This window comes from Mizuhopecten yessoensis, unplaced genomic scaffold (genome assembly GCF_002113885.1).
Source record: "Mizuhopecten yessoensis strain PY_sf001 unplaced genomic scaffold, ASM211388v2 scaffold7521, whole genome shotgun sequence".
Classification (NCBI taxonomy): domain Eukaryota; kingdom Metazoa; phylum Mollusca; class Bivalvia; order Pectinida; family Pectinidae; genus Mizuhopecten; species Mizuhopecten yessoensis.
In genome coordinates, this window is record NW_018407089.1 from 193,698 (window position 1) to 219,411 (window position 25,714).

The 25,714-nt window shown below is 36.9% G+C and overlaps 2 protein-coding genes across 2 annotated transcripts in view; one reads left to right on the top strand and one right to left on the bottom strand.

Moving 5' to 3' along the window:
- The window catches only part of LOC110453822, a 52,751-nt gene extending 27,037 nt beyond the window's left edge, over window positions 1–25,714 (bottom strand). The window contains exon 1 of the mRNA XM_021502991.1: window positions 25,611–25,714. The gene's annotated coding sequence lies outside the window, so the exon portion shown is untranslated. The remainder of the gene's footprint in view (window positions 1–25,610) is intronic.
- Window positions 12,456–14,087, top strand: LOC110453827. The gene has a single exon (XM_021502999.1). The coding sequence runs from the start codon at window positions 12,456–12,458 to the stop codon at window positions 14,085–14,087; it is 1,632 nt and encodes a 543-aa protein (XP_021358674.1).

Genomic DNA, 25,714 nt, shown 5'->3' on the forward strand with positions numbered 1-25,714 from the left:
TACACTTAATTGTTTTCAAAATTATTGTGAAAACTGGAAATTGACTATCAATACCAAAAAGACAAAAATAGTAATTTTTGAAAAACGGAAAAGCAGACGGCGATTTAATTTGACTCTATTTGATGATCCAATAACTCGTGATGATTCTTACCCTTATCTCGGAATATTGTTTTATTATAATGGATCATTCGTTAAAACAAAGAAACAAACAGTTAGCTAACCAGGCAGAGAAAGCATTGTTTGCAGTGTATACCAAAATAAGAAATATTCCTTTATCCATTGACTTACAACTTGAATTGTTTGATTCGCTAGTATTTCCAATTTTACTCTATGCATGTGAAATCTGGGGATTTGAAAATGTAAGTATCCTTGAAAATATTCATCTGCAATTTTGTAAGAAAATTTTACATAATCGAACTAGTACACCAAATTTTATGGTGTATGGCGAACTGGGCAAATTTCCATTAGAAATAGAAATTAAAGTTAGAATGCTAATGTTTTGGCATAAATTTAATAACAGGAGGAGATAAGCTATCTAGTGTATTATATCGCCTTATACTAAAAATGCAAGAAAATGATACTGCAGAATGTAAATGGCTTGGATATATATAACATCATTACTTAATAACACAGGGTTTACTAATATTTGGATATTACAAAACACATGTACAATGAATAGATCACTCTTCAAAAATTTGCTTAAAAAACGTTTATGTGATCAATTGGTTCTCTACTATTGACTCTTCGTCTAGTGGACAGTTCTACTGTATCTTTAAAAACCAGTTTAATTTTGAATCATATCTAGTTACGCTTAATTCCAGCAAACGTATAATTATCAGCAAATTTAGAATGTCGAACTTAAAATTACACATTGAAACTGGTAGATGGGTTGGTATACTGTACCACATAATAATTGTAATTGTTTGCTATGTAATAATGGTATTGGGGATGAATACCACTATCTTTTTCAATGTAATAATGCTACGATAACTAATTATAGACATAAATACATCGCACATTACTTTTATATCAATCCAAGTTTAGCTAAAATGAGAGGTATATGTTTGAAATTTATTATCCAGAGTGAGCTACTTTCTTTAAAATGTAGAAAACCTATGTATTTCACGCTGATTATTGTCATACAGTTTCAGTTTATTCTAAAATTGCATAAATTTGTTATTTAGTACCTTTATATGCTTATAATCATTATCATTCTTGAATGAGTTACTTTAATGTGTATTTAATATAATTATTCATATGTTACAATGAACTTAGTAACTGTATTACCCTGTCTGCCGTGTATGTTGTTTTGAATTTTTGACCTCTTGTTACACACCCAAGTGTGTCAAGAGTGTAATAAAGAAACTGAAACTGAAGCTATATGCTCCCCAGGGAGTTGAGAATTTAAAGATATTGGCTGGTTGCAAAGGTCCTATAACAACGGGTAATAATTTGTGAAACGCTTTGAGACGACCTACAAACTAGGTTGTGATAAAGCGGTATATAAGAACCATGAGTTATTATATTTCCTTATTATAAATGTTAAGGAAATATATTCAAATCCCTGTGTCATATAAATAACTTGGCAAGAGTCCAGATAAGGAGTGGGAAAAATACACTATCACTACTTGAACAGGTCCGCTCCAGTGTTGATCACTACATACATACCTATGTATCAGAAAGTGTCAATGACTCGTGATATCATGTGACTTCAGCAACACAAACAACGAATCCTGCGTCATACTGTCGTGTCAGTTAGTTTATCATCTGATTGATGATTTCATGTGTTAAAGTTTATCAGTAAAAAAATATAACATAATGACGTAAATTTGTTAAATGAAGTTTTCTTATGGTGTCAGGATTGAAATATTAACGTTTGAGTGATTAGGTTTTTCTCGAGAACCACTGAGCACTGTGCGGGTTCAGTCTATTTCAAAGGGAAATATTCTCTTTCTCTATGTGAATGAAGTAAGATGTTTTTGATGATTTTCACTAGAGTACCGTGTGTTTTTGATGAATTTCACTAGAATACCGTGTGTGTTATTGATGAATTTCCCTAGAGTACCGTGTGTTATTGATTAATTTCTCTAGAATGCCGTGTGTGTTATTGATGATTTTCACTAGAGTACCGTGTCTTTTTGATGAATTTCACTAGAGTACTGTGTATTATTGATGAATTTCACTAGAATACCGTGGGTGGTATTGATGAATTTCACTAGAATACCGTGGGTGGTATTGATGAATTTCACTAGAATACCGTGGGTGGTATTGATGAATTTCACTAGAATACCGTGGGTGGTATTGATGAATTTCACTAGAGTACTGTGTGTTATTGATGGATTTCACTAGAGTACCGTGCGTTTTTGATGAATTTACTAGAATCCCGTGTGTGTTATTGATGATTTTCACTAGAGTACCGTGTCTTTTTGATGAATTTCACTAGAGTACTGTGTATTATTGATGAATTTCACTAGAATACCGTGGGTGGTATTGATGAATTTCACTAGAATACCGTGGGTGGTATTGATGAATTTCACTAGAGTAATGTGCGTTTTTGTTGAATTTGACACTAGAGTACTGTGCGTTTTTGATGAATTTACTAGAATGCCGTGTGTGTTATTGATGATTTTCACTAGAGTACCGTGTCTTTTTGATGAATTTCACTAGAATACCGTGGGTGGTATTGATGAATTTCACTAGAGTACTGTGTATTATTGATGAATTTCACTAGAGTACTGTGTGTTATTGATGGATTTCACTAGAGTACCGTGTCTTTTTGATGAATTTCACTAGAATACCGAGTGTTTTTGATGAATTTCACAGAGTACCGTGTGTTTTTGAAGAATTTCACTAGAGTACCGTGTGTTATTGATGAATTTCACTAGAATACCGTGTGTGTTATTGATGAATTTCACTAGAATACCGTGTGTTTTTGATGAATTTCACTAGAGTACTGTGCGTTTTTGTTGAATTTCACTAGAGTACCGTGTGTTTTTGTTGTCACTACCCGAGTTCTCGATGTGAGGAAGTGACATTACTTGGATTTGAATTAGATTTACATGGCGGGGATCATCGGTTAGGGAGGACATGTTTACCCTTTTAGAACACCTGTTCTCATTCTCCTTGTATTTTTTCAAGGGTCTCCATGTAAATTTGTCCTTTGTTCATATTGTGCCCTAGTTTTATATTGAGTTTGAGTTCAAATTATGTTTTTGTTGACATTCCGGTATTCTATTTTTGTTTGTGCTCAAGAACCACAGTACTGCAATATAATGTCAGTATCATGCTTATAAACTTCAAGAAACTTTGTCTTTCGTTCATTTAACCCTTTCACCCCTATGTTACTTTAGTAGACTCTACCAAGCATTGATCTGGATGAGTCTATTTTGGTCTACAGTGGTGAAAGGGTTAAAAATGTCTTCCCACTTGTTTTTCTGTACTTTTAAGCCTTTGTTTTTGGTTTAACATTCCCAAATCAGGTAAGGTCATATGAAAACAGGTATCCAGGGAAAAAACTGTTAGGTCATTCCAATATGGCTGCCACACCAAACTGTATATAAAATTCAATAATGCATGCCTTTAGCATTAAACAATCCCTGTCACAAAAAAATCCTCCTCCAATATTTCTCAAACATAATTGAGGTACATGCACATTAAATTTCAGAGAGAAAAAAATCAGTAACTGATGAAAAAACTCACTTTTTATATGTTCATTTTCCAAGCTGAATAAAAGTCACAATTCAGGAAAAAAATCATTTAAACTTGTAAATATCATAAGGTCTGGAGATTCGTTGGTCGAGAAAAATTGAAAGTGAACAAGGCTGATTGAGGTTGGAAAAAAGCTTACAAAGCAAGTGAGATTTTACCTGTACACCATTCACCACAGGTTCTCACTCAGGTAATCTGGCTTGACTTGTATCAAAAGTCTTGTTAGCTTTATGAATTATTGTAAAATATCCAATCAAAATACATGTCATCATTCTCTCACATTTTTCCCCGACAATAGTCACTACATGGATACTTCAGGAATGCATGTACAGGTATTTTTTTCCATTGATTTCATTATACATTGCAATTTTGTGCCACTAAAATTCTGCATTCAAAAGTTACTTTTCAGACAAAATCAACAATATTTTCGACAAATCATTTCTGCAAAGGTAATTATTGACATTGTTCTTGACATGAGTATACGAAGCGACTTCAATACTTTATTCATTTTGAGGAAAGTTATGAGCCTGTTACAAAATATATACACTTACATGACGCTGTATGAAATACCTTAAATCAGAACAGAGAGGTGAGAAAAGACAATTTAAGGAACCTGAATTTTAATAACAACATTAGAGTGCAATTAGAAATAAAAATTCAATTTGGTAAAACTGATAATCATGATCATTTTAATCTAAAAACTCTATTAAATGGGTGTTTAATATACATGCAGCACTGATATCAACATATCCATTTTACAAAGTATATCTGACTATATTTGTCAAACTAATAGACTTGATATGTAATCTCACTCACAGCTAAACTTTACATTGAAAGTGATACTATTATTTATAGTGTCATAATCATTCTGCTAATATAATAAGTATTGATACTGGTGTATTTACATTTTGTACATCTGTCTTCACAACATCTCTGGTATTCGGCTGGACTGGAAATTTATGCATGTAATGTTCTATAACCTGTTCTAACTATTTCATAGTTAAATGAATATTCTATAGTGCTTTTTTAAATAAATTTTAAGAGAATCAACTCCAATAATATATAATAATAACTACATTTTCCTATATGAATCGATATCATATTCTGAAATTTTACAAAATGTTTATTTCTTGGTAACTTATACACAGGGACTTTTGGGCCTGTATCCCTTTGATTTTATGTAGGATGGGTTGTCAACAAATGTACATGATTTATTTAATTGTTAATAATCAAAACATAAACAGAAAATGATTGAATAAAAGTTGAAAATTTTCATTTCACAAGCTAAATTGGCGTTATCTCCCCTGCACTGTTTAATTGGATTGTTATGACAGAATATATGTAATGTTTGTAAATAAGTTTGGAAAGGACTTAAATAAGCCTAGCCGGATGTCCAATCCAATTGACATATATAAAGTCAATAAAATCTGTTGAAATTGAAAATCCCCATTAGGGCCCAACCCCTCCAGCCCCTGGGGATGGGACAGGATCTCATTTTCTCATACCATCTAATTGTCATCTGGCATCATAATCATTCCAACCAAGTTTGAATAATTTCCTGCTGAAAATGGACAATATATACCCAAAAGTGTTATTTCCCTATATAAACTATATAGTAAATTTTACCCCCTCCCCAAAGGAGAAGGGATGGCCCAGGAATACTGAAATTTACAATTTAAACAAAGCCCCTGATGATCTTTTTATACATGCAGCGAAATTGACTGTAGTACCTTTGAATTCGGAGTAGAAGATTTTTGAATTATTGGTTAACTTTCCCGTTGGGGCCTGCTCAGACCCCCAGGGGTAGGTATAATAATTTTACAATTTTGTAGCCTCATTTACCAAGGATGATTATGACCAAGTTTGAAAAAATTCCATCCACGTGAGCAAAGCTCAGGTGACCTAAAAAGAATGTTAAAGCTATTTTTCTATTTTCCCTATTTGGCCCCACCCTGTTGCCCCCAGGGGGTTCAAACTGTCCAATTATACAAATTGATTTCCCTTTCAAATAGGATGCTTCTGTTTGAATTGGTCAAAATACCTTCACCCCAACAGAAGAAATGGTATATTAAAGCTATTCCTCTACATCCCTTATTGGGCCCTGCCTCTCTGTCCCGAGGGAGGTCAGACCCACCGATTATACAAAATTGGTTCCCCTTCACCCAAGGGTGCTTCATACCAAATTTGGACAAAATCCTGTCACACCAACAGAAGGAGAAGGATTTTGAAGAATTTGCTTTGTTTCCCTTATTTGACCCTGCCCTTCTGCCCCCAGGGGGTCCCCACTCACTGTTTTTACAAAATTGAGTCTCCTTGGCCCAAGGATGCTCCAGACTAAATGAGGATAACATCCCTTTATCCCTATTGTAGAAGAAGGATTTTAAAGGTTTTACGTCTATTTCCCCTATTCGGCCCTGTCCCTCTGCCCCCAGGGGGTCCACATCCACTGTTTATACAAAATTGAGTCTCCTTGGCCCAAGGATGCTCCAGACCAAATTTAGTCAAAATCTATTTGGCTGTTCAGGACTAGTAGCGTTTTAAAAGAAAAGTCGACAGACGGACAATGGACGGATGGACGGAAGGACCATGGTGAGCGAAAAACCTAATAGTAACAGACCTTCATTGTGTACTTTACATTGTGTACATCTGACACTTCGATTTCAATAATGAACCAATTGTATTGATTAAAGAACCTACAGTCATTATAACTGGTAGTGACAAACTGATCAATTTATTATCTTTATCAATTAGATTTGAACTGAGACCCTCTGAACTCTTAGATAGATGCTCTACCAATTGAGCTACCTTGTCATCGGCATTCAACCCAGTCCAGTTCCGCTACACAAGAAAATCACAACAAGCCACGCAAACATCAAAATGGCCAACTGATTACTGCCTGGCAAACTCCAATCTGCATGGCACTAGTGTAACAGCCTTATATAGGGTTAAACAAAAAAAAATTCCAGCACCCAGTTTGGGTGGCACCAAGGTAAAAGAAATCTCCACCCATTTACAGTATATAATGGCAGCTAGGCCTACATAGGGTTGTACAAGATGACGGTGACAGATCCACCCATTTAGTGTATGATGGCAGTTCAGCATTACATAGGGTTGTACAAAATGACTGTGACAGATCCACCCATTTAGTGTATAATGACAGCTCGGCCTACATAGGGTTGTACAAGATGACGGTGACAGATCCACCCATTTAGTGTATAATGACAGTTCAGCCTACATAAGATCCACCCATTTAGTGTATGATGGCAGTTCAGCATTACATAGGGTTGTACAAAATTACTGTGACAGATCCACCCATTTAGTGTATAATGACAGTTCAGCCTACATAAGATCCACCCATTTAGTGTATGATGGCAGTTCAGCATTGCATAGGGGTGTACAAAATGACTGTGACAGATCCACCCATTTAGTTTATGATGACAGTTCAGCCTACATAGGCTTGTACAAGATGACGGTGACAGATCCCACCATTTAGTTTATGATGGCAGTTCAGCCTACATAGGGTTGCACAAGATGACTGTGACAGATCCACCCATTTAGTACATCATGACAGTTCAGCCTACATAGGGTTGTACAAGATGACGGTAACAGATCCCACCATTTAGTTTATGATGGCAGTTCAGCCTACATAGGGTTGCACAAGATGACTGTGACAGATCCACCCATTTAGTTAATGATGGCAGTTCAGCCTACATAGGGTTGTACAAGATGACGGGGACAGATCCACCCATTTAGTGTATGATGGCAGTTCAGCCTACATAGGGTTGTACAAGATGACGGAGACAGATCCACCCATTTAGTGTATGATGGCAGTTCAGCATTGCATAGGGTTGTACAAAATGACTGTGACAGATCCCCCCATTTAGTGTATAATGACAGTTCAGCCGACATAGGGTTGTACAAGATGACGGTGACAGATCCACCCATTAAGTGTATGATGGCAGTTCAGCCTACATAGGGTTGTACAAGATGAAGGTGACAGATCCACCCATTTAGTGTATAATGACAGTTCAGCCTACATAGGGTTGTACAAGATGACGGGGACAGATCCACCCATTTAGTGTATGATGGCAGTTCAGCATTGCATAGGGGTGTACAAAATGACTGTGACAGATCCACCCATTTAGTGCATAATGACAGCTCGGCCTACATAGGGTTGTACAAGATGACGGTGACAGATCCACCCATTTAGTATATGATGGCAGTTCAGCCTACATAGGGTTGTACAAGATGAAGGTGACAGATCCACCCATTTAGTGTATAATGACAGTTCAGCCTACATAAGATCCACCCATTTAGTGTATGATGGCAGTTCAGCCTACATAAGGTTGTACAAGATGACTGTGACAGATCCACCCATTTAGTGTATGATGACACTACATAGGGTTGTACAAGATGACTGTGACAGATCCACACATTTAGTATATGATGACAGTTCAGCCTACATAGGGATGTACAAGATGACGGTGACAGATCCACCCATTTAGTGTATGATGGCAGTTCAGCATTGCATAGGGTTGTACAAAATGACTGTGACAGATCCACCCATTTAGTTTATGATGACAGTTCAGCCTACATAGGGTTGTACAAGATGACGGTGACAGATCCACCCATTTAGTGTATGATGGCAGTTCAGCCTACATAGGGTTGTACAAGATGACGGTGACAGATCCACCCATTTAGTGTATAATGACAGTTCGGACTACATATAGGGTTGTACAAGATGACTGTGACAGATCCACCCATTTAGTGTATGATGACAGTTCAGCCTACATAGGGATGTACAAGATGACGGTGACAGATCCACCCATTTAGTTTATGATGGCAGTTCAGCCTACATAGGGTTGTATAAGATGACTGTGACAGATCCACCCATTTAGTGTATGATGGCAGTTTAGCCTACCTAGGGTTGTACAAGATGACGGTGACAGATCCACCCATTTAGGGTATAATGACAGTTCAGCCTACATAGGGTTGTACAAGATGACGGTGACAGATCCATCCATTTAGTGTATGATGGCAGTTCAGCATTACATAGGGTTGTACAAGATGACTGTGACAGATCCACCCATTTAGTGTATGATGGCAGTTCGGCCTACATAGGGTTGTACAAGATGACTGTGCGGATCCACCCATTTAGTGTATGATGACAGTTCAGCGTACATAGGCTTGTACAAGATGACGGTGACAGATCCACCCATTTAGTATATGATGGCAGTTCAGCCTACATAGGGTTGTACAAGATGACAGTGATAGATCCACCCATTTAGTATATGATGACAGTTCAGCCTACATAGGGTTGTACAAGATGACGGTGACAGATCCACCCATTTAGTGTATGATGACAGTTCGGCCTACATAGGGTTGTACAAGATGACTGTGACAGATCCACCCATTTAGTGTATGATGACAGTTCAGCCTACATAGGGTTGTACAAGATGACGGTGACAGATCCACCCATTTAGTGTATGATGGCAGTTCAGCCTACATAGGGTTGTACAAGATGACTGTGACAGATCCACCCATTTAGTGTATGATGACAGTTCAGCCTACATAGGGTTGTACAAGATGACGGTGACAGATCCACCCATTTAGTGTATGATGGCAGTTCAGCCTACATAGGGTTGTACAAGATGACTGTGACAGATCCACCCATTTAGTGTATGATGACAGTTCAGCCTACATAGGGTTGTACAAGATGACGGTGACAGATCCACCCATTTAGTGTATGATGGCAGTTCAGCCTACATAGGGTTGTACAAGATGACTGTGACAGATCCACCCATTTAGTGTATGATGACAGTTCAGCCTACATAGGGTTGTACAAGATGACGGTGACAGATCCACCCATTTAGTGTATGATGGCAGTTCAGCCTACATAGGGTTGTACAAGATGACTGTGACAGATCCACCCATTTAGTGTATGATGACAGTTCAGCCTACATAGGTTTGTATAAGATGACGGTGACAGATCCACCCATTTAGTGTATGATGACAGTTCAGCCTACATAGGGTTGTACAAGATGACGGTGACAGATCCAGCTATACCTACTTAAGCATAAGACAAAGGAAAGGGAAACGACAGACCAATCCACCAAGGCAGCAATCCGACCCATCTTCAACATCCCAGGGGTAACGCTCACTTCATCCCTGGCATATCATGTCATGACAAAATGGAAAGATCTGTACATACCAACTTGTATATGATACAAGTATAACAGTGTTGTCCTTTGATGTACATAAAAAGAAATGCATTTCAGCGTAACGGTAAACTTGACTAATTTTGAAGTTGGGTGATGTTCCTCTGTAATCCTTATGGATAGGAACAAGCCTAGCTATTGGTCAGGTTTTCTTTAACCTAAGTTCAATAAAATTGCTAACTGTATATGTCTTCCGTTTTGTCAAGACATATTCCAGGGGTGCAGAGAACTTTAGAAAGTATAAGTATAACCCCTACAACTTCAAGGATGAATCCACTCCTCCAGGGTGTAATAACCTGACCTAAGGTCAGCACTTCAGGTATAACAAGATAAAGTATACCACCCACCAAAGATACAGCAAGAAAAAAGGGATCTCCACCCACCTAGGGTGCAGCAAGCATAATACTTACAGACCTGTAGAAGAATCTTCAGAATAGAATACAGTAATATGTAATTACAACATAAATAGCTATGCATTACATATGGGGCAAGGAGGTAATTCCAACAGTGTAGGAGGGTATATAAAACAGGATTTTAAATCAATAAGAACCGCTGTGTATTTAATTTGTGAACAATTGACTGCCATGGTCTTTTTCATGTGGAATTGACTGGTCAGAAACAAATAATGAAAACTAGATGTCACTCGAAGGGAGGTCTTCGTGAATACCCCCGCTTTGATTGATCAGGAATTGGTGGGAGTGATGGGCATGTGGATTGGAAGAATCAAGTGAAGAGTTTATATGCTGCAAGTATTTTCACCGAAGGTAGTTTGGTACTAGACAACGTTACGTATATACATGTACATGTATTTAGCACATGAATAGGTTTAAGATGAGGGTGATTCTGGGAGTCAAAGTAGATAGGTTGAAGGACGCAGTAACCACAAAGCAGGAGATATGCACCGCAAACCTTGCAAACCTTTCAGACGTTAAGTCTCACGTTACGTAGGTCAGAGGTCACAGTGACCTACATATGGTACGCGAACACCTGGACAGACGGACGAAACAAACACTAGATACCCCCGACGTCATCGAAGCGGGGGTATAACAACAGAAATATGAATTTATTTTATTAACAAATTTTAAGCATGCAAGTTTTAAATTTGATGTTCAAAGTTTCAATTTTGGTCAAATTTTTCGTGAAAAATGCATCAAAGTAAACTTTGATTAATTCTATAAAAAAAAAATGAAATCTATCAAAAGTGTAAACAGATCAGCATTAAAAAATAAATTTCAAACAGAATTCTCCATCACTAAACTTTTACAATAAGTGTCATTGAGATGCTGCACTCAAATGGTAGAGGTCATTAATGGTAATGACTGGAATGTTTTACCCAGTGACTTAAAGAAAACAGACAATTTTACCACTTTCAAACGAAAACTTACTAAATACTGTATAGCAATGTCTTAGATTTTAACTTGTTTCTCCATGTAACCAAAACTTGTAACTTTCTAAATAGACTTCTTATCTAAATTATATTAATATTTTAGATTATGCTATATTAGCGTATAACTATGTCAATTTTTATTGTTTGCTATATTAGCATGTATGTATATTAGGCATATGCCATTTAATTGATGAAATACCTTTGCATGAAACTTTATGCATTCTGTGATACTCTTAACTAAGATAACTGTGATATAACCTTATATATGTCGATTGCATCAATATATATGTAACTTTTAACTAGCACATGTATTTTACTAGCAAGATTACCATGTTTATTTATATATTGATTGCGTAAATATGTTATTTTATCTAACACATGTATTTTACTAACAAGAGGACCATGTGGAAGATTAGCCTTTGGCTAAACATGTATTTTATCCTCAATCAATAAAGTTTATAATAGGCTGTAATAATGTTCACAACAAGCATTGTACATTTCCTTCCTTGATGTACAGTTCTGTTTTGTATAGGCTTGTATGTGGCATAGGGTTAAACACAATCTACACTGACCTACTTCACTAACTATGCAAGTTATTATCAGTGTTAGTCTGTCGAGTACCTTTCGCTCCACAGGGAAGTTATTTACAACTGCAGGTCTAAACAGGTAGATCTACGTATTGCCGCAGTAATGGGCGTATCCAGAGCAGATATTTGTTGATATTACTAACTAGTCAGCAGCATTGTCAAATTTATCCGAACATTTGACTTTTAGTTTTGATCAAACTTTTACAATGTCCGCAGGAAAGTTACAGATTTATCAGCAAAGATAGAGGGAAGCTCATCATGTGATTGTGAATCCCAGGGCAGGATAACTATATAGACAATGTAAGTGAACCTTCTGAAGTGTGGAACGGTAAACCTGGAGACATCATCACAGTAACCCTGTGACATCAGTGATCGTGAGGTGGTTATTCTATAGTGTTTTACATTACTTTAAGTTTAGCAAACATATACTACTGGGTGGGACAGTCAAGTCAAGTTTTCATTTCTTATTTGTGAGTATTTACTGATAACAATATATCTATACAAGAACAACAAACATCTTTAGGATTTCAACAAATAACTAAGCTTTTTATCAAAATGGCAACCCCTATAAGCCAAATGCATCTCCGTATCAAAGGTCAAACGACATGTATTTACCACAGGGGAAGACAGCTAGACTTGTATTGTGAAACATGTCAGGAACTGGTTTGTCAAAAATGCCTTTCTTCTAATCACAAAAACCATGCAGTTTGTGAGCTAAGTGAAATCACCCATCAGGAGGAACCCGACATTAAAAACTTTATAGACAGAACAGAAAAACATGACCTCGTACAAATTGGGAAATACATCAACTCTACTGATACGCTCCTTAAAGACAACACCAGTAGTTTTGAGAAGCTGTCACAAAAGTTAAAAATGCAAACAGAAAAATTAAAACAAGAGCTGGACATGCTTACAACACAGACACTCTCTCTTTACCACAAAATGGAAGAGGATAATACCAAGCTGATAAAGAAATACAAACAGGACCTGGAGGTGTACGAGAAACAACTCAAAAAACAAATTCATGAATGTAAAGCAGCTCTCCAGCGTGGTTCACACATACAGATTTATGATACATTTTGTGAGATCCATTCTCCTACACCCAGTCTCCCTGTAAAACCTGTCCTGGGTACTGCCAACTTCACTCCAAATGAAAATCCTCAAGATCACTTGAAAGAAGCCTGGGGAAAAGTTATCACCTCAGGTCAAGGTCAAACTTTAACTGACCAGGATCGGTCAGTCTCAACATCTGATGATCTGGGACAACCCTCTACACAACAACAACAGTCAGGAGCAAAAGTGAAGAAAGCAGTGACAACATACAAACTACTGCCACAGACCAAAGTAGTGGAGGAGTGGGAGTCTTCATGTTACATTAGTTCTATATGTCCCACCACTGATGGTCAGATGTGGACCAAGTACAGTGACACATTAACTCTCCTGGACAGGAAGGGTGAAGTAAAACAGAAGGTCAATCACAATGTCTACATCAATGACATCAGTCTGTCACCCACCACACACACACTGTGGGTCTGTGATGATAACAACAACATCATGGAGCTGGTATCAGGACGACTGACACACAGATTCAGTACCAAGGAGTATCCCATGTGTATATGTGTTACAGCCAGTAACCATGTCATTGTAGGGATGATCAAACACATCTCCAAATTTACCTCAGATGGTAAAATGGTGTGTACTTCTATGGCTAAAGGGACTGTGAATCTATTAGTGTGGTTTACTACTATGGTTAAAGGGACCGAGAAACCATTAGTGTGTTCACCACACAGGATCTCGGAGTGTCCTGTCACTCACAATGTGGCAGTCGCTGATTTCAGTCGTGAAAGTGATGGTGGTGATGGAAAACGACATGTTGTTGTAATGGACACTGATTTCAAGGAGCTGTTTGTATATAGAGGTGACATCCCCAGTACATATAAACCAACACCATCAACAGTAGGTAAACCATTTAACCCCCATGGTGTGGTGTATGACAGTGTGGGGAACCTGATCATAGGGGACGGTGACAACTTCAGGGTCCTTCTCATCAGTGGAGGTGGTGAGTTCCTCAGGGTCATACACACTAACACAGGCCGTACAGACGCTGTAGGTATAGACAGGGAGGATGTCCTGTGTGCAGTGTTTGGGTATAACAAAGTCAAACTACTACAGTACAGCAGTGTGTGACACCTGTAGCCAAACAACTAGTATATCTAGACTACAGATTGGGTGACATTCACAGGATTATAAGTAAAATGTCTTGACTACATACTGTGTGACATTCACAGGAGTATAAGTAAAATGTCTAGACAACAGATTGGGTGACATTCAAAGGATTATAAGTAAAATGTCTCGACTACAGATTGTGTGACATTCACAGGATTATAAGTAAAATGTCTATAATACAGATTGTGTGCCATTCCCAGGATTATAAGTAAAATGTCTAGACTACAGACTGTGTGACATTCACAGGATTGTTTTTGAAATGTCTAGACTACATATTGTGTGACATTCACAGGATTATAAGGAACAGGTTTATACTACAGATTGTGTGACATTCACAGGATTATAAGTAAAATGTCTAGACTATAGATTGTGTGGCATTCACAGGATTATAAGTAAAATGCCTAGACTATAGATTGTGTGACATTCAGAGGATTGTATGTAAAATGTCTAGACTATAGATTGTGTGGCATTCACAGGATTATAAGTAAAATGTCTACTATAGATTGTGTGACATTCACAGGATGGTATGTAAAATGTCTAGACTACAGATTGTGTGATATTCACAGGATTGTATGTAAAATGTCTAGAATACAGAGTGTATGACATTCACAGGATTATAAGAAAAACATCTAGACTACAGATTGTGTGACATTCACAGGATTGTATGTAAAATGTCTAGAATACAGATTGTATGACATTCACAGGATTATAAGTAAAACATCTAGACTACAGATTGTGTGACATTCACAGGATTGTATGTAAAATGACTAGACTACAGATTGTGTGACATTCACAGGATTGGATGTAAAATGTCTAGAATACAGATTGTGTGACATTCACAGGATTATAAGTAAAACATCTAGACTACAGATTGTTTGACATTCACAGGATTGTATGTAAAATGACTAGACTACAGATTGTGTGACATTCACAGGATTGGATGTAAAATGTCTAGAATACAGATTGTGTGACATTCACAGGATTGGATGTAAAATGTCTAGAATACAGATTGTATGACATGCACAGGATTATAAGTAAAACATCTAGACTACAGACTGTGTGACATTCACAGGATTGTATGTACAATGTCTAGACTACAGATTGTGTGACATTCACAGGATTATAAGTAACACATCTAGACTACAGATTGTGTGACATTCACAGGATTATAAGTAAAACCTCTAGACTATAGATTGTGTGACATTCACAGGATTATAAGTAAAACCTCTAGACTACAGATTGTGTGACATTCACAGGATTATAAGTAAAACATCTAGACTACAGACTGTGTGACATTCACAGGATTGTATGTACAATGTCTAGACTACAGATTGTGTGACATTCACAGGATTATAAGTAAAACATCTAGACTACAGACTGTGTGACATTCACAGGATTGTATGTACAATGTCTAGACTACAGATTGTGTGACATTCACAGGATTGTATGTACAATGTCTAGACTACAGATTGTGTGACATTCACATGATTGTATGTACAATGTCTAGACTACATATTGTGTGACATTCACAGGATTGTATGTACAATGTCTAGACTACATATTTTGTGACATTCACAGGATTGTATGTAAAATGCCTAGACTACAGATTGTGTGACATTCACAGGATTGTATGTACAATGTCTAGACTACATATTTTGTGACATTCAGAGTATTGTATGTAAAATGCCTAGACTACAGATTGTGTGACATTCACAGGATTGTTTGTAAAATGTCTAGACTACAGACTGCGTGACATCCACAGGATTATAAGTAAAATGTCTAGACTACAGATTGTGTGACATTCACAGGATTATAAGTAAAATGTCTAGACTACAGATTGTGAGACAATCACAGGATTATAANGACATTCACAGGATTGTATGTAAAATGTCTAGACTACAGATTGTGTGACATTCACAGGATTGTATGTAAAATGTCTAGACTACAGATTGTGACATTCACAGGATTGTATGTAAAATGTCTAGACTACAGATTGTGACATTCACAGGATTGTATGTAAAATGTCTAGACTACAGATTGTGTGACATTCACAGGATTGTATTTTTTTAGACCAAATGGGCCTATACAACTAAACTACCAATCAACTGTTTGCAAACAAAGTGTGACCTTTAAAGTGGATTGTATATAAAATCACTCTATACCTGGATATAGATAATCAAAGTTTCCATTTGCTTAAACACACCTGATAGATACAGGTTAAATATTATTTTAGAGTCCATAAAATCCGCAGAAAAACACTTTACAATCTTTCTGCACAATATATATGATAATTGGGAAAACTGACTGAGAAGTAGGTCAAGGTTATTCATTTGAACAGACTTGATCTCACTTACTGGTAAATTATGCATTCTGCCAGCCTTATATACTGACCCTGGGCTAATTGATTATTGACATATATGTCCCTTATGACCTTGAAAGTAGGCTAAGGTCATATATATGAGAGAACTTTATAGCACAGTAGTACTACTGGCCGATTATCAGGACCCGGGGTCTTTATATAATGGAACTGAAAAAGAGGCTTCTTGTAGTTATTTACTTATTAAAGTCCATGTTGACCTTTTACACTCCCAAAGTTAACCATAAATTCACCGTAACACAAAAGTTAGAAGAAAAAGATTGTACATTGCTGGTCTTTTTAACATAACATGTATTAGAACTCCATCACAGGAACCTAATAGGAAAATATCAGGACCCTAGCCCTATATGTTACTAAAGAAGAAGATTTACATTACTTAATGTAAAAGAAATAGAACCGATCATTGCAATAGGAGAAAGAACTGTAAAGTACTTCCTGGGAAATAGTGATAATATTCTTGAAATGTCAAAATCCAAGATGACCCCAAGATGATGATGGTCAGCTAATATAAATCATGATATCCCAGTAATTGATCTGTGTCCGTTATTGTGTTAATTCTGGATTGTTATCAGGAATACTGACGGTTCTGAATAAGAACCAACCAGTTTACGAGGGATGATGTCAAGTTTGGATCGGCTGAATTACATCGAAACAACTACAGTCACACAATTGTTAGCAGCCCTACGTTTGCCCAATGTCGCACTGAGGTTATGAAAAGTACACAGCATCAGTTGGAATGAGACGGAAAAGGCAAATTAGCACACAGAAGTGATCCAATAAATGACACTGAAATAGACATGCTGTAGAATTCTTGTCAACTAGGTTCAAACACACCTGACAGCTTACTACAAACACTGTGGTTTTATACTTGGTCTCCGGGGCTCGGCAAAACATAAGGACATGTGTTGGGGTGATGTTACTCTTCAAAAAAATGGAGTTGTTTATTTTGTACATAAGCATTTTATTTACTTGTGTGTTGTACACTATTTTGAAATATGACAATCTGTAGAAATTGATATATGCTTGGATTATCAGGAAAGTTTGATTGGAGACATGCACAGTATTGGTGTTTTCTATATTCTGTTTCATCTTAGATGATGGGACATAAATGAACATGGACTTGTATTTTGTATTTTGTACTTAGAAATTTATAACAAGTAGCATAATCATATTCTTAATGTATTACAAGAGGCCCAATGGGCCTGAATCGCTCATCTGGTATTAATCTCACACTTGTTATCTTAAAAGTGGACTAAAATACAGCTACAGGCAGAATATCAGTGTTTGATTCATAAGAACCTATTAAAAGATTTAAACATATGACTTTGAATGTTCAACAAGGACATTAGGTTGAACAGAGTTTATTGTCTTCCAACCCAGCATGCTTCTGGGAAAATATCATTACCCTGACCTTTTGGTTAGAGTCAGAACAAGTCATTAAAAGATTTAAACATATATTAACAACTGTGACCTTGAGTATGGGCGAAGGTCATTCATTTCAACAAACTTGGTAGTCCCTCATCCCAACATGTTAATGGCAAAATATCATCATCCTTGGCCTTTTGCTTATTGAGAAGAAATCGTTTAAAGGTTTGAAACAAATTTGACCCCTATGACCTTGGATATATATGTCAAAGTCATTCATTTGAACAAACATTGTAGTCCTTCATCCCAGCATGTAACTGGCCAAATATCATGATCCTAGGCCTCTTGGTTATTGAGAAGAAATTGTTTGAAGATTTTAACACATTTGACCCCTGTGAGTGGATCAATGTCATTCATTTGAACAAACTTGTTGGCCCGTCATCCCAGTATGCAAAAGGCCCAATTTAAGTACGTACCTGGGGAATTTTTGGTTATTGAGAAGAAGTCGTTTGAAGATTTAAGATATTTGACACCTGTGACCTTGAAAGTGGGTCAAGGTCATTCATTTGAACAAACTTGGTAGCCCTTCATCCATGCATGCTACAGGCCCAATATCAGTACCCTGGGTCTTTTGGTTACTGAGAAGAAGTGGTTTGAAGATGTTAACACATTTGACCCCGGTGAAAGTGTGTCAAGGTCATTCATTTGAACAAACTTCGTAGCACTTCATCCCAGCATGCTACAGGCCCAATATCAGTACCCTGGGCCTTTTGATAATTGAGAAGTCGTTGTTTAAAGGAAAATATTGACGTCAGACGCACTCTGCACCACGGCATAATTAAGCTCACTTGCCCTTTGGGCAGGTGAGCTAAAAATGTAGGTGAAAATCAAAAACTGAAATGAACAAAGGGCAATAACTTTTGCAAAAATTGTCGAATCAAAGTTCTTTTCATGATCATAATGTATATTAAGTTTCAAAGAAATCCGTCAAAAAATGTAAGAGGAGATCTCCGGATAAAAAATAAAATACTGAAATGAACAAAGGGCAATAACTTTTGGAAAGTTATTGAATCAAAGTTCTTTTAAGGGAGACACAACTCCATATCATGATTATAATATAAACCAAGTTTCAAAGAGATCGGTCGAAAAATGTAGGAGGAGATTGCCGGATAAATAAAAGTTTACGCCAGACAGAAGATGCCATACCATAATACTCCCGTCAAATTTGACCGGGAGAGTGTGAAATTTTTCATTATTGGGTAATTCTAAATTTACTTCAGGCAGTGGTACTGTCCGTGGTGGAGTATCTGGTATTATAGCGATAGGTCTAAATCCGAATTTTTCAGTAGTTTTTGAAGTCGTATTCCAAAAGACGGGATCAGTTTCTCATTTCGTTTTAAAAGCTGTGCATACTTTGGATAAAATACTGAATGGAAAGCTGGGTTTCTGGATTTGATTTTAACTGATAAGCAAACTGTTGACATAATTTTGTTCTGCTTCAATGCAGAGGCTTGCGGCTGGTGATGTGCGAAAAGCTCCTAAAACAAGATGAAGCCCCTGATGATTAACTGGGTCAAGCATCTGCAATTATGACTTGCGGGCTGACCTATATATATATATATGTATATATATAATGGAACCATAGTCAAGCTGTGAACGAACAAGTGAGCGATATTAAGACCACCAGCACATCACAGTCTATGTTGGTATGAGGATGGTGTTTTGGTTTCTATTGCTACATGATGGTGTTTACTTTAGTGTAGTATAAGTTTGGTTTGCAGAATGCATGTTTGTTTATTGAGCCTAGAGTATCCACCAGGTCTTGTACGGAACTTGTGTTGTGGTTTGTCGTGTACATAATACATATCATGCTGCTTTGCGTTGTATTTTCTCTGTCTGGTTAATTTAGTGTGTGTTGTGTGGGTCCCATATAGAAAAGCAGTATTCCAGTTTGGGTCTGACTATTACTTTGTGCGTATGTTCGTTCATATGTTGTGAGCTGTAGGAGTCCTGAGGTGATTTGTTTGTGTAGGAGGTGATGTTGTTGATGTGAGTGTCCTGTTTAAGATGGCTCTGTAGTGTTAACCCTAGGTATCTATTGGAGTCTACTTGTTGTAATATGTGGTTGTGTAGTTTGTAAGTACTTTTAGTTTTGGTGTGTTTGCTTGATGTTGAGATACTGTTGCACTTGGCAGTGCCAAATTGCATGAGCCTGGAGTCTTGCTCCAATTTTCCTGCTGTGTCCACATGTCCTGTTGAAATTTTGCAAATCTACATTTCCGCATGTCAAATTCCTGAAAGAGTTGTCTTTTGATTCCAGAAACAAAAATTTAATCGGACAGAGAGAATGACACACAGACAGAATGACACTGCAACTGCTATATATAGAGCACACCCATCTCCCAGGTGCTGAGCCCTGTAACAGGTGGTATTCAAACCCTGACCTACAATCATAATACTGTTGCTCTAACTAAAATAGCTACCTGATCAGCAGCAATCCCTTTAATTGACAAATGCCATTACAATTGTCGCAAAATGAAATTAAAGGGAGGTTACTGTATGTTAGCACTAATACCGGTATTAATACCCGGTCTCTTCTGCCCTGGCCGGGTATTAAATAAATCCCATGCCCTGTAATGGTGCAAGAACGGGGCGATTTTAGCATTAATTGACAGCCCACGGGTTCGCACTCCTCCACTGGTTTGTAATATGAACTATTTCTGTAGATCTCCAACGTAACTTGAAGTTAATTATAAACTAATTACCAACGCAATTCTCAGTACAAACTCTGTACAATTGACATTAGAGATTCATGGCGTTTCTTGTTTATAATTTTTATGTGGATGTTACAGTAAAAAGTATGAATCACCCTACATCTATCAGCTTATCTTTTTATTTATATTCACTTAAATTCAGAAATGGTGGGGCCGGTGTTTTTTTAACTCCCTAAATCTACACATTTTAAAACCATTACCATATGGACACGGTCCTATATACACATAAACAAAGCCACTTTGTACATATACCTAGACAGCAGTTTTTCCTCACCTGCGGCAAAATTCAGGTGAATGGGAGCTATATACCAAATCGATTGCAAGGAACAAAAACTAATTATGCCTAAAATGTCGTTAAATTATCAAATTCACGTTAGTAATGCGCGCAATCGAAATCTGAATTGACAGCCATGTTGGAAAGTTCGTCTGTCTTCCGATATAGGTCAGATGTCTATATATGGGGTACAGTCGTTTCGGTACCTGGTAGTTTCGGTACTTCAAAAATAAGAGGTTTCATACTTTTTGTAAGTAGTTTCGGTACCTGTATTTAAGTTGTTTCGGTACTTCCAACAATTTTTTCGGTACTTCGTTCATTAGTTAATAAAAATTTCTCATTTGTTATTTATTGTTGGTTGTTTCAAGGATGTGTAGTGGAGGGATTTGCAACTCCAAGTCCAGTGGCGAACACTTATCGTCGCTTTTGTGTTTGTTCACTGGACCGTGAAGTCATCGAGGGCCTACTCTGGCCGGTCTGCGCTTGCGCGCTAGTGTCAGGTTATACTCGCACTTGCTTCCGGTGTCATGTCAACACATCGTTTAATCAAAGTGTTTTGATTGCGGTTTTCCAGGTTTACTGGGCTGTGTATTAGTAGGTCTTCATTTTCTGTCTTGGGATGATGACAGATTTAGAACACTTACTTGGAGAGTTTACAGAATATAGTGAGTCGGACATTTCAGACGACGATTTTGACAGGGATGTGTAGTGGACTAGTACTCAATATATTAAATTGTACACCCCTGTAATCGCCCAGATTCAGCAGTCAAATAAGTCGGCATACAGTTCGGAGTATCATTAAATAAAAATTACAAAAATAAAATTGCTTGTTTGTATTACGTGCCATTTTCATTAGACCATTTCCCACAAGTGTCCCGGATTGGGTATCGTCCCAGATTGGGTACTGCCACAGTACTGTAGTGGTCAGTTTCCAGACCAATAAAACAAAAACACTGATATACCACAAATAACACCTGCAAAAATTACTCATCTTTTCAATTTATTGTTATCCCACGTTTGAAAAATGGTGGAATATAGGCCTATTGGAAGAAAATTTGATCTAAACAGCGAGATGACAACATTGTTTCACTGAAAATGACGCCATTTCCGACGCAAAGTGATACAAACATTAGCTCTCTTTGAAACAAAAATAACACAAATTAATAATAATTCAACGCCATAAGATTACCCCCTTACAAAATTAAATTAATTAAGCTTTCCATGGATATACTTCATTCTAATGTAAACCATTCTGTTGAAGAAGAATTAGAAACACAACTTTGTTGGGTTAGCAAAACAAAATCTTGAATCTCAAAAAAAAAAAAACGTTGACGTTGAACACAGTCACAGAAAATGAAAAAATATGGCAATAAATCAATACATCGGGTCGTGTGACACCATTTACTACTTCCACCAGATGTAATATAAACAACCTACAACAACAAGATAAACAAACAAGAGGCCCATGGGCCTTAACGGTCACCTGATATATATTTATACAGAGTGTTGATTTTGTTTTTAACATGAAAAGAAATATTATTCAAAGTGACAAAAAACAATAAAACCACCTTATTCAAGCATACAGATTTCAGACTAAAAAGTATTTGAAACAAGCACCTCTGATTTTAAACAAGGAAAATGAAGAAATTTTAGCACACTGACTCCTTTGAGCTCCACCCTACAGCCCTTGGGGGTAGGGCTGGCTCAAAATTTCAAAGTATCAAACTGTCAACTCAAGGTTATAATTCCAATCAAGTTATTAACATGTAATTTTTCAAAGAATCATTTGCCATTATAAACCATAATAAATTCCCCCCTCCCTCCTTCCCCAGGATGTAAATGTGAGACCCTAGGGTCATAAACCTCAAGACCCTTCCATCTGTGAAGAGGATTTGATTCTACCATATCTGGGTCTTGAGAAGAAGATTTTTGAAATTTCAGTCAATTCAACCCTTTTTTGCCCCACCCATCAGCCCCTGGGGGTCAGTCAGGGCTAATATGTGCATACTATCAAACTGCTACCTAATACTGATAATGCTAACCCAAATTGAATTACTTCCAATGGAAATTAAACAAATGTTGGTCCAAAATGTGATTTCCCTATATAAACTATAGTAAAGTTTACCCCCTCCCCAGGGGGAAACGTGAGACCCCAGGGTCAAGAAATTCACCATTTTGGTAAAGCACCTTAAGACCCTTCCATATATGAAGAGTATTTGATTCTACCATATCTGAGTCTTGAGAAGAAGATTTTTGAAATTTTAGTCAATTTGACCCTTTTTGGCCCCGCCCCTCTGGCCCCTGGGGACTTGGGACTAAAACCGGCCGCCATTTTTGTTGACCTTTGTCCATGGAAAGTCCCTGCAAAATTTCCCTGAAATTGGTTCAGGGGTTTTGGAGAAGAAGTCGAAAATGTAAATTGTTATACGGACGCACGACGGACAAAAGGCGATCGCAATAGGCCACTTTAGACTTTGTCTCAGGTGACCTAAAAATGTAGTAATACTCAGTATTATCGGTTTATTTACACACCGATTTCACGCTTCAACCACGCTCTGATGAAGCCATAACTTGTCCGCTAGGGGGCGCTCATATCATAGAACACTGATCAAGGGAAATAAGCCAACCTCACTCGGAACATATTTACTGAGGCAAAGAGGAAGTTGCATATCCCTTCACTACTTCAGATACATCATGAAGCGTCATGTGTATTTTGCAATCTGTCTTTTCCAAATCAAATAATGTTGAATAGCAGCTCTAAATATAAAACATTAAATAACAAACTCATTTTGCGGTACCCTCACGTGTAAAAAAAAAATAATGTCACTGACATATTAGATATCAAGTCATGCTTATATCAAATATACATGGACTGTATCAAAACAAGCAAAGACCACTTTAGAAAATCTATTTCAGAAAGATATTAGAAACATGAGCAAATCAAAATAACAAACTGATACAAACATGTGTATTATAGCACAAGTTTGACTTTAAACTTAGAGTTACTTTCATTGAAGGTATACAGCACGCAAAAAGTGGTGACGTTGACTAAAACTTGGTACCAAAATGTGTTTTCCATAAGTACCGAAACGATTTTCAGAAGTACCGAAACAACTTTCAGAAGTACCGAAACGACTTTCAGAAGTACCGACACGACTTTCAGAAGTACCGAAACTACTTTCAGAAATACCGAAACTACTTTCAGAAGTACCGAAATGACCAGGTACCTAAACGACCAGATACCTAAACGACCTGAATTCTAAACATGGGTGTCATGACCATAAATATGGAAGTTGTAGTAAACATGGCGACATCAGTAGTAATACTATATTCGGCCATGCAGGCAATATTAGCTGTTTAGAAAGGATAATTGAGATAACATCATGCGTGATCTGTCATGGCGGTTGTTTCTTTTTTTCCCCCCCCGAGACGGACTTGGCTAATTTGATTATTGGTAACAATTTGTTTTTCAACGATTATGCAATATTTTGATAACATTATATACTCATATGATATTTGGCGTGAATTATAAGAGCGCAGCTCTTCTTGCGCCGAAGCAAAAAGCGAAGCTCTTTTCCGGTAACATGTACGAACAATTGAAGTCATGGTAACGTCGAAATACTATGCTTCCAAAATCCTTAGTCACGGAAGTAGCTAGTATAGAGTTACAGCGGTCCTATTTTTACAATGCTGTTTAGCTTTGCTACACATTCTCAAAAATATCTCTTTATTTGATAAAAAAATTCTGTGGTTATGTAAATTCATGACATTTAAAACTATAGAAACTGAAGCTTCTTTCAAATTTTCAGTCTTTTCTTCTCTCCACCCAAACTGGAAGTATATAGTAACTACCAAAGCAGACGGAAATCTGGATATGTTTGGGCTATTGTAATTCTCTTTTTACACGATTTAGAGGGATCAGGCAAAGTATATCATGTTGGAAAATAAAATTGGAATTTAATCACCAATATACTTAACTTTTATAATAACAGATAATAACAGTTATATTTGATAAACAATACATCTTCAAATATGAAGTCCCTCTACTGGGCCTCACTCTTTCCGTAACATTACGCTGAGGCCATAGACGGGGCAATTAAATGCAACAGTACCAAATGCATTTGTGTTTCCTCTTGAACTGCATAAATCATTCGAATGCTTTTCTTTACTTATTATTAATTTTACATTTACCGCTATAAAAAGAATAAATAGATAATATTTTAAACAATGTTATTTAGAAAATAAGATTGAAAAAACCCAGCATTTAGCCGCTTCTCTCGTTTCAGGCAATGCCTGTTTTCAAAATGAATGATTTTGCCCAGCAACAGATTCAAGTATATTATCACAAAAAAACATTACAGGTTCATTTTGTATGTATTAAAATGGGTCATGTTATGATTCAAAAATTATATTATACTATTGAATAAAATGTACGAGCTGCGCTCTCTCTAGGCCATGCCCGAGTCATATTATGTAATCTTGCAGATTGTACACTTTTGATTCCTCAAAGCTCTGACAACGCAACATATGTATATATATCTAAATTGTCTCGTCTTCAGAAGCTACGTTTTCGTAGGTAATTGCATGTGTATGTATGAATTATCAAGTGTTTTGCTAGCAGCGGTACAGGGATTCTTAACTATGTTGCTATCGTCCAATGTCTCTTATCTTGGATTGACAACACGATATTTTACCTTTAAAATGACGTCGATTATGTCTTCTTTAGTTTAGTAGTCTTTGAGTCGAGATGTCGCACTTTGCAAGAGTTTTTTACCCTGTTGAAGTTTGTTGTTTTGAG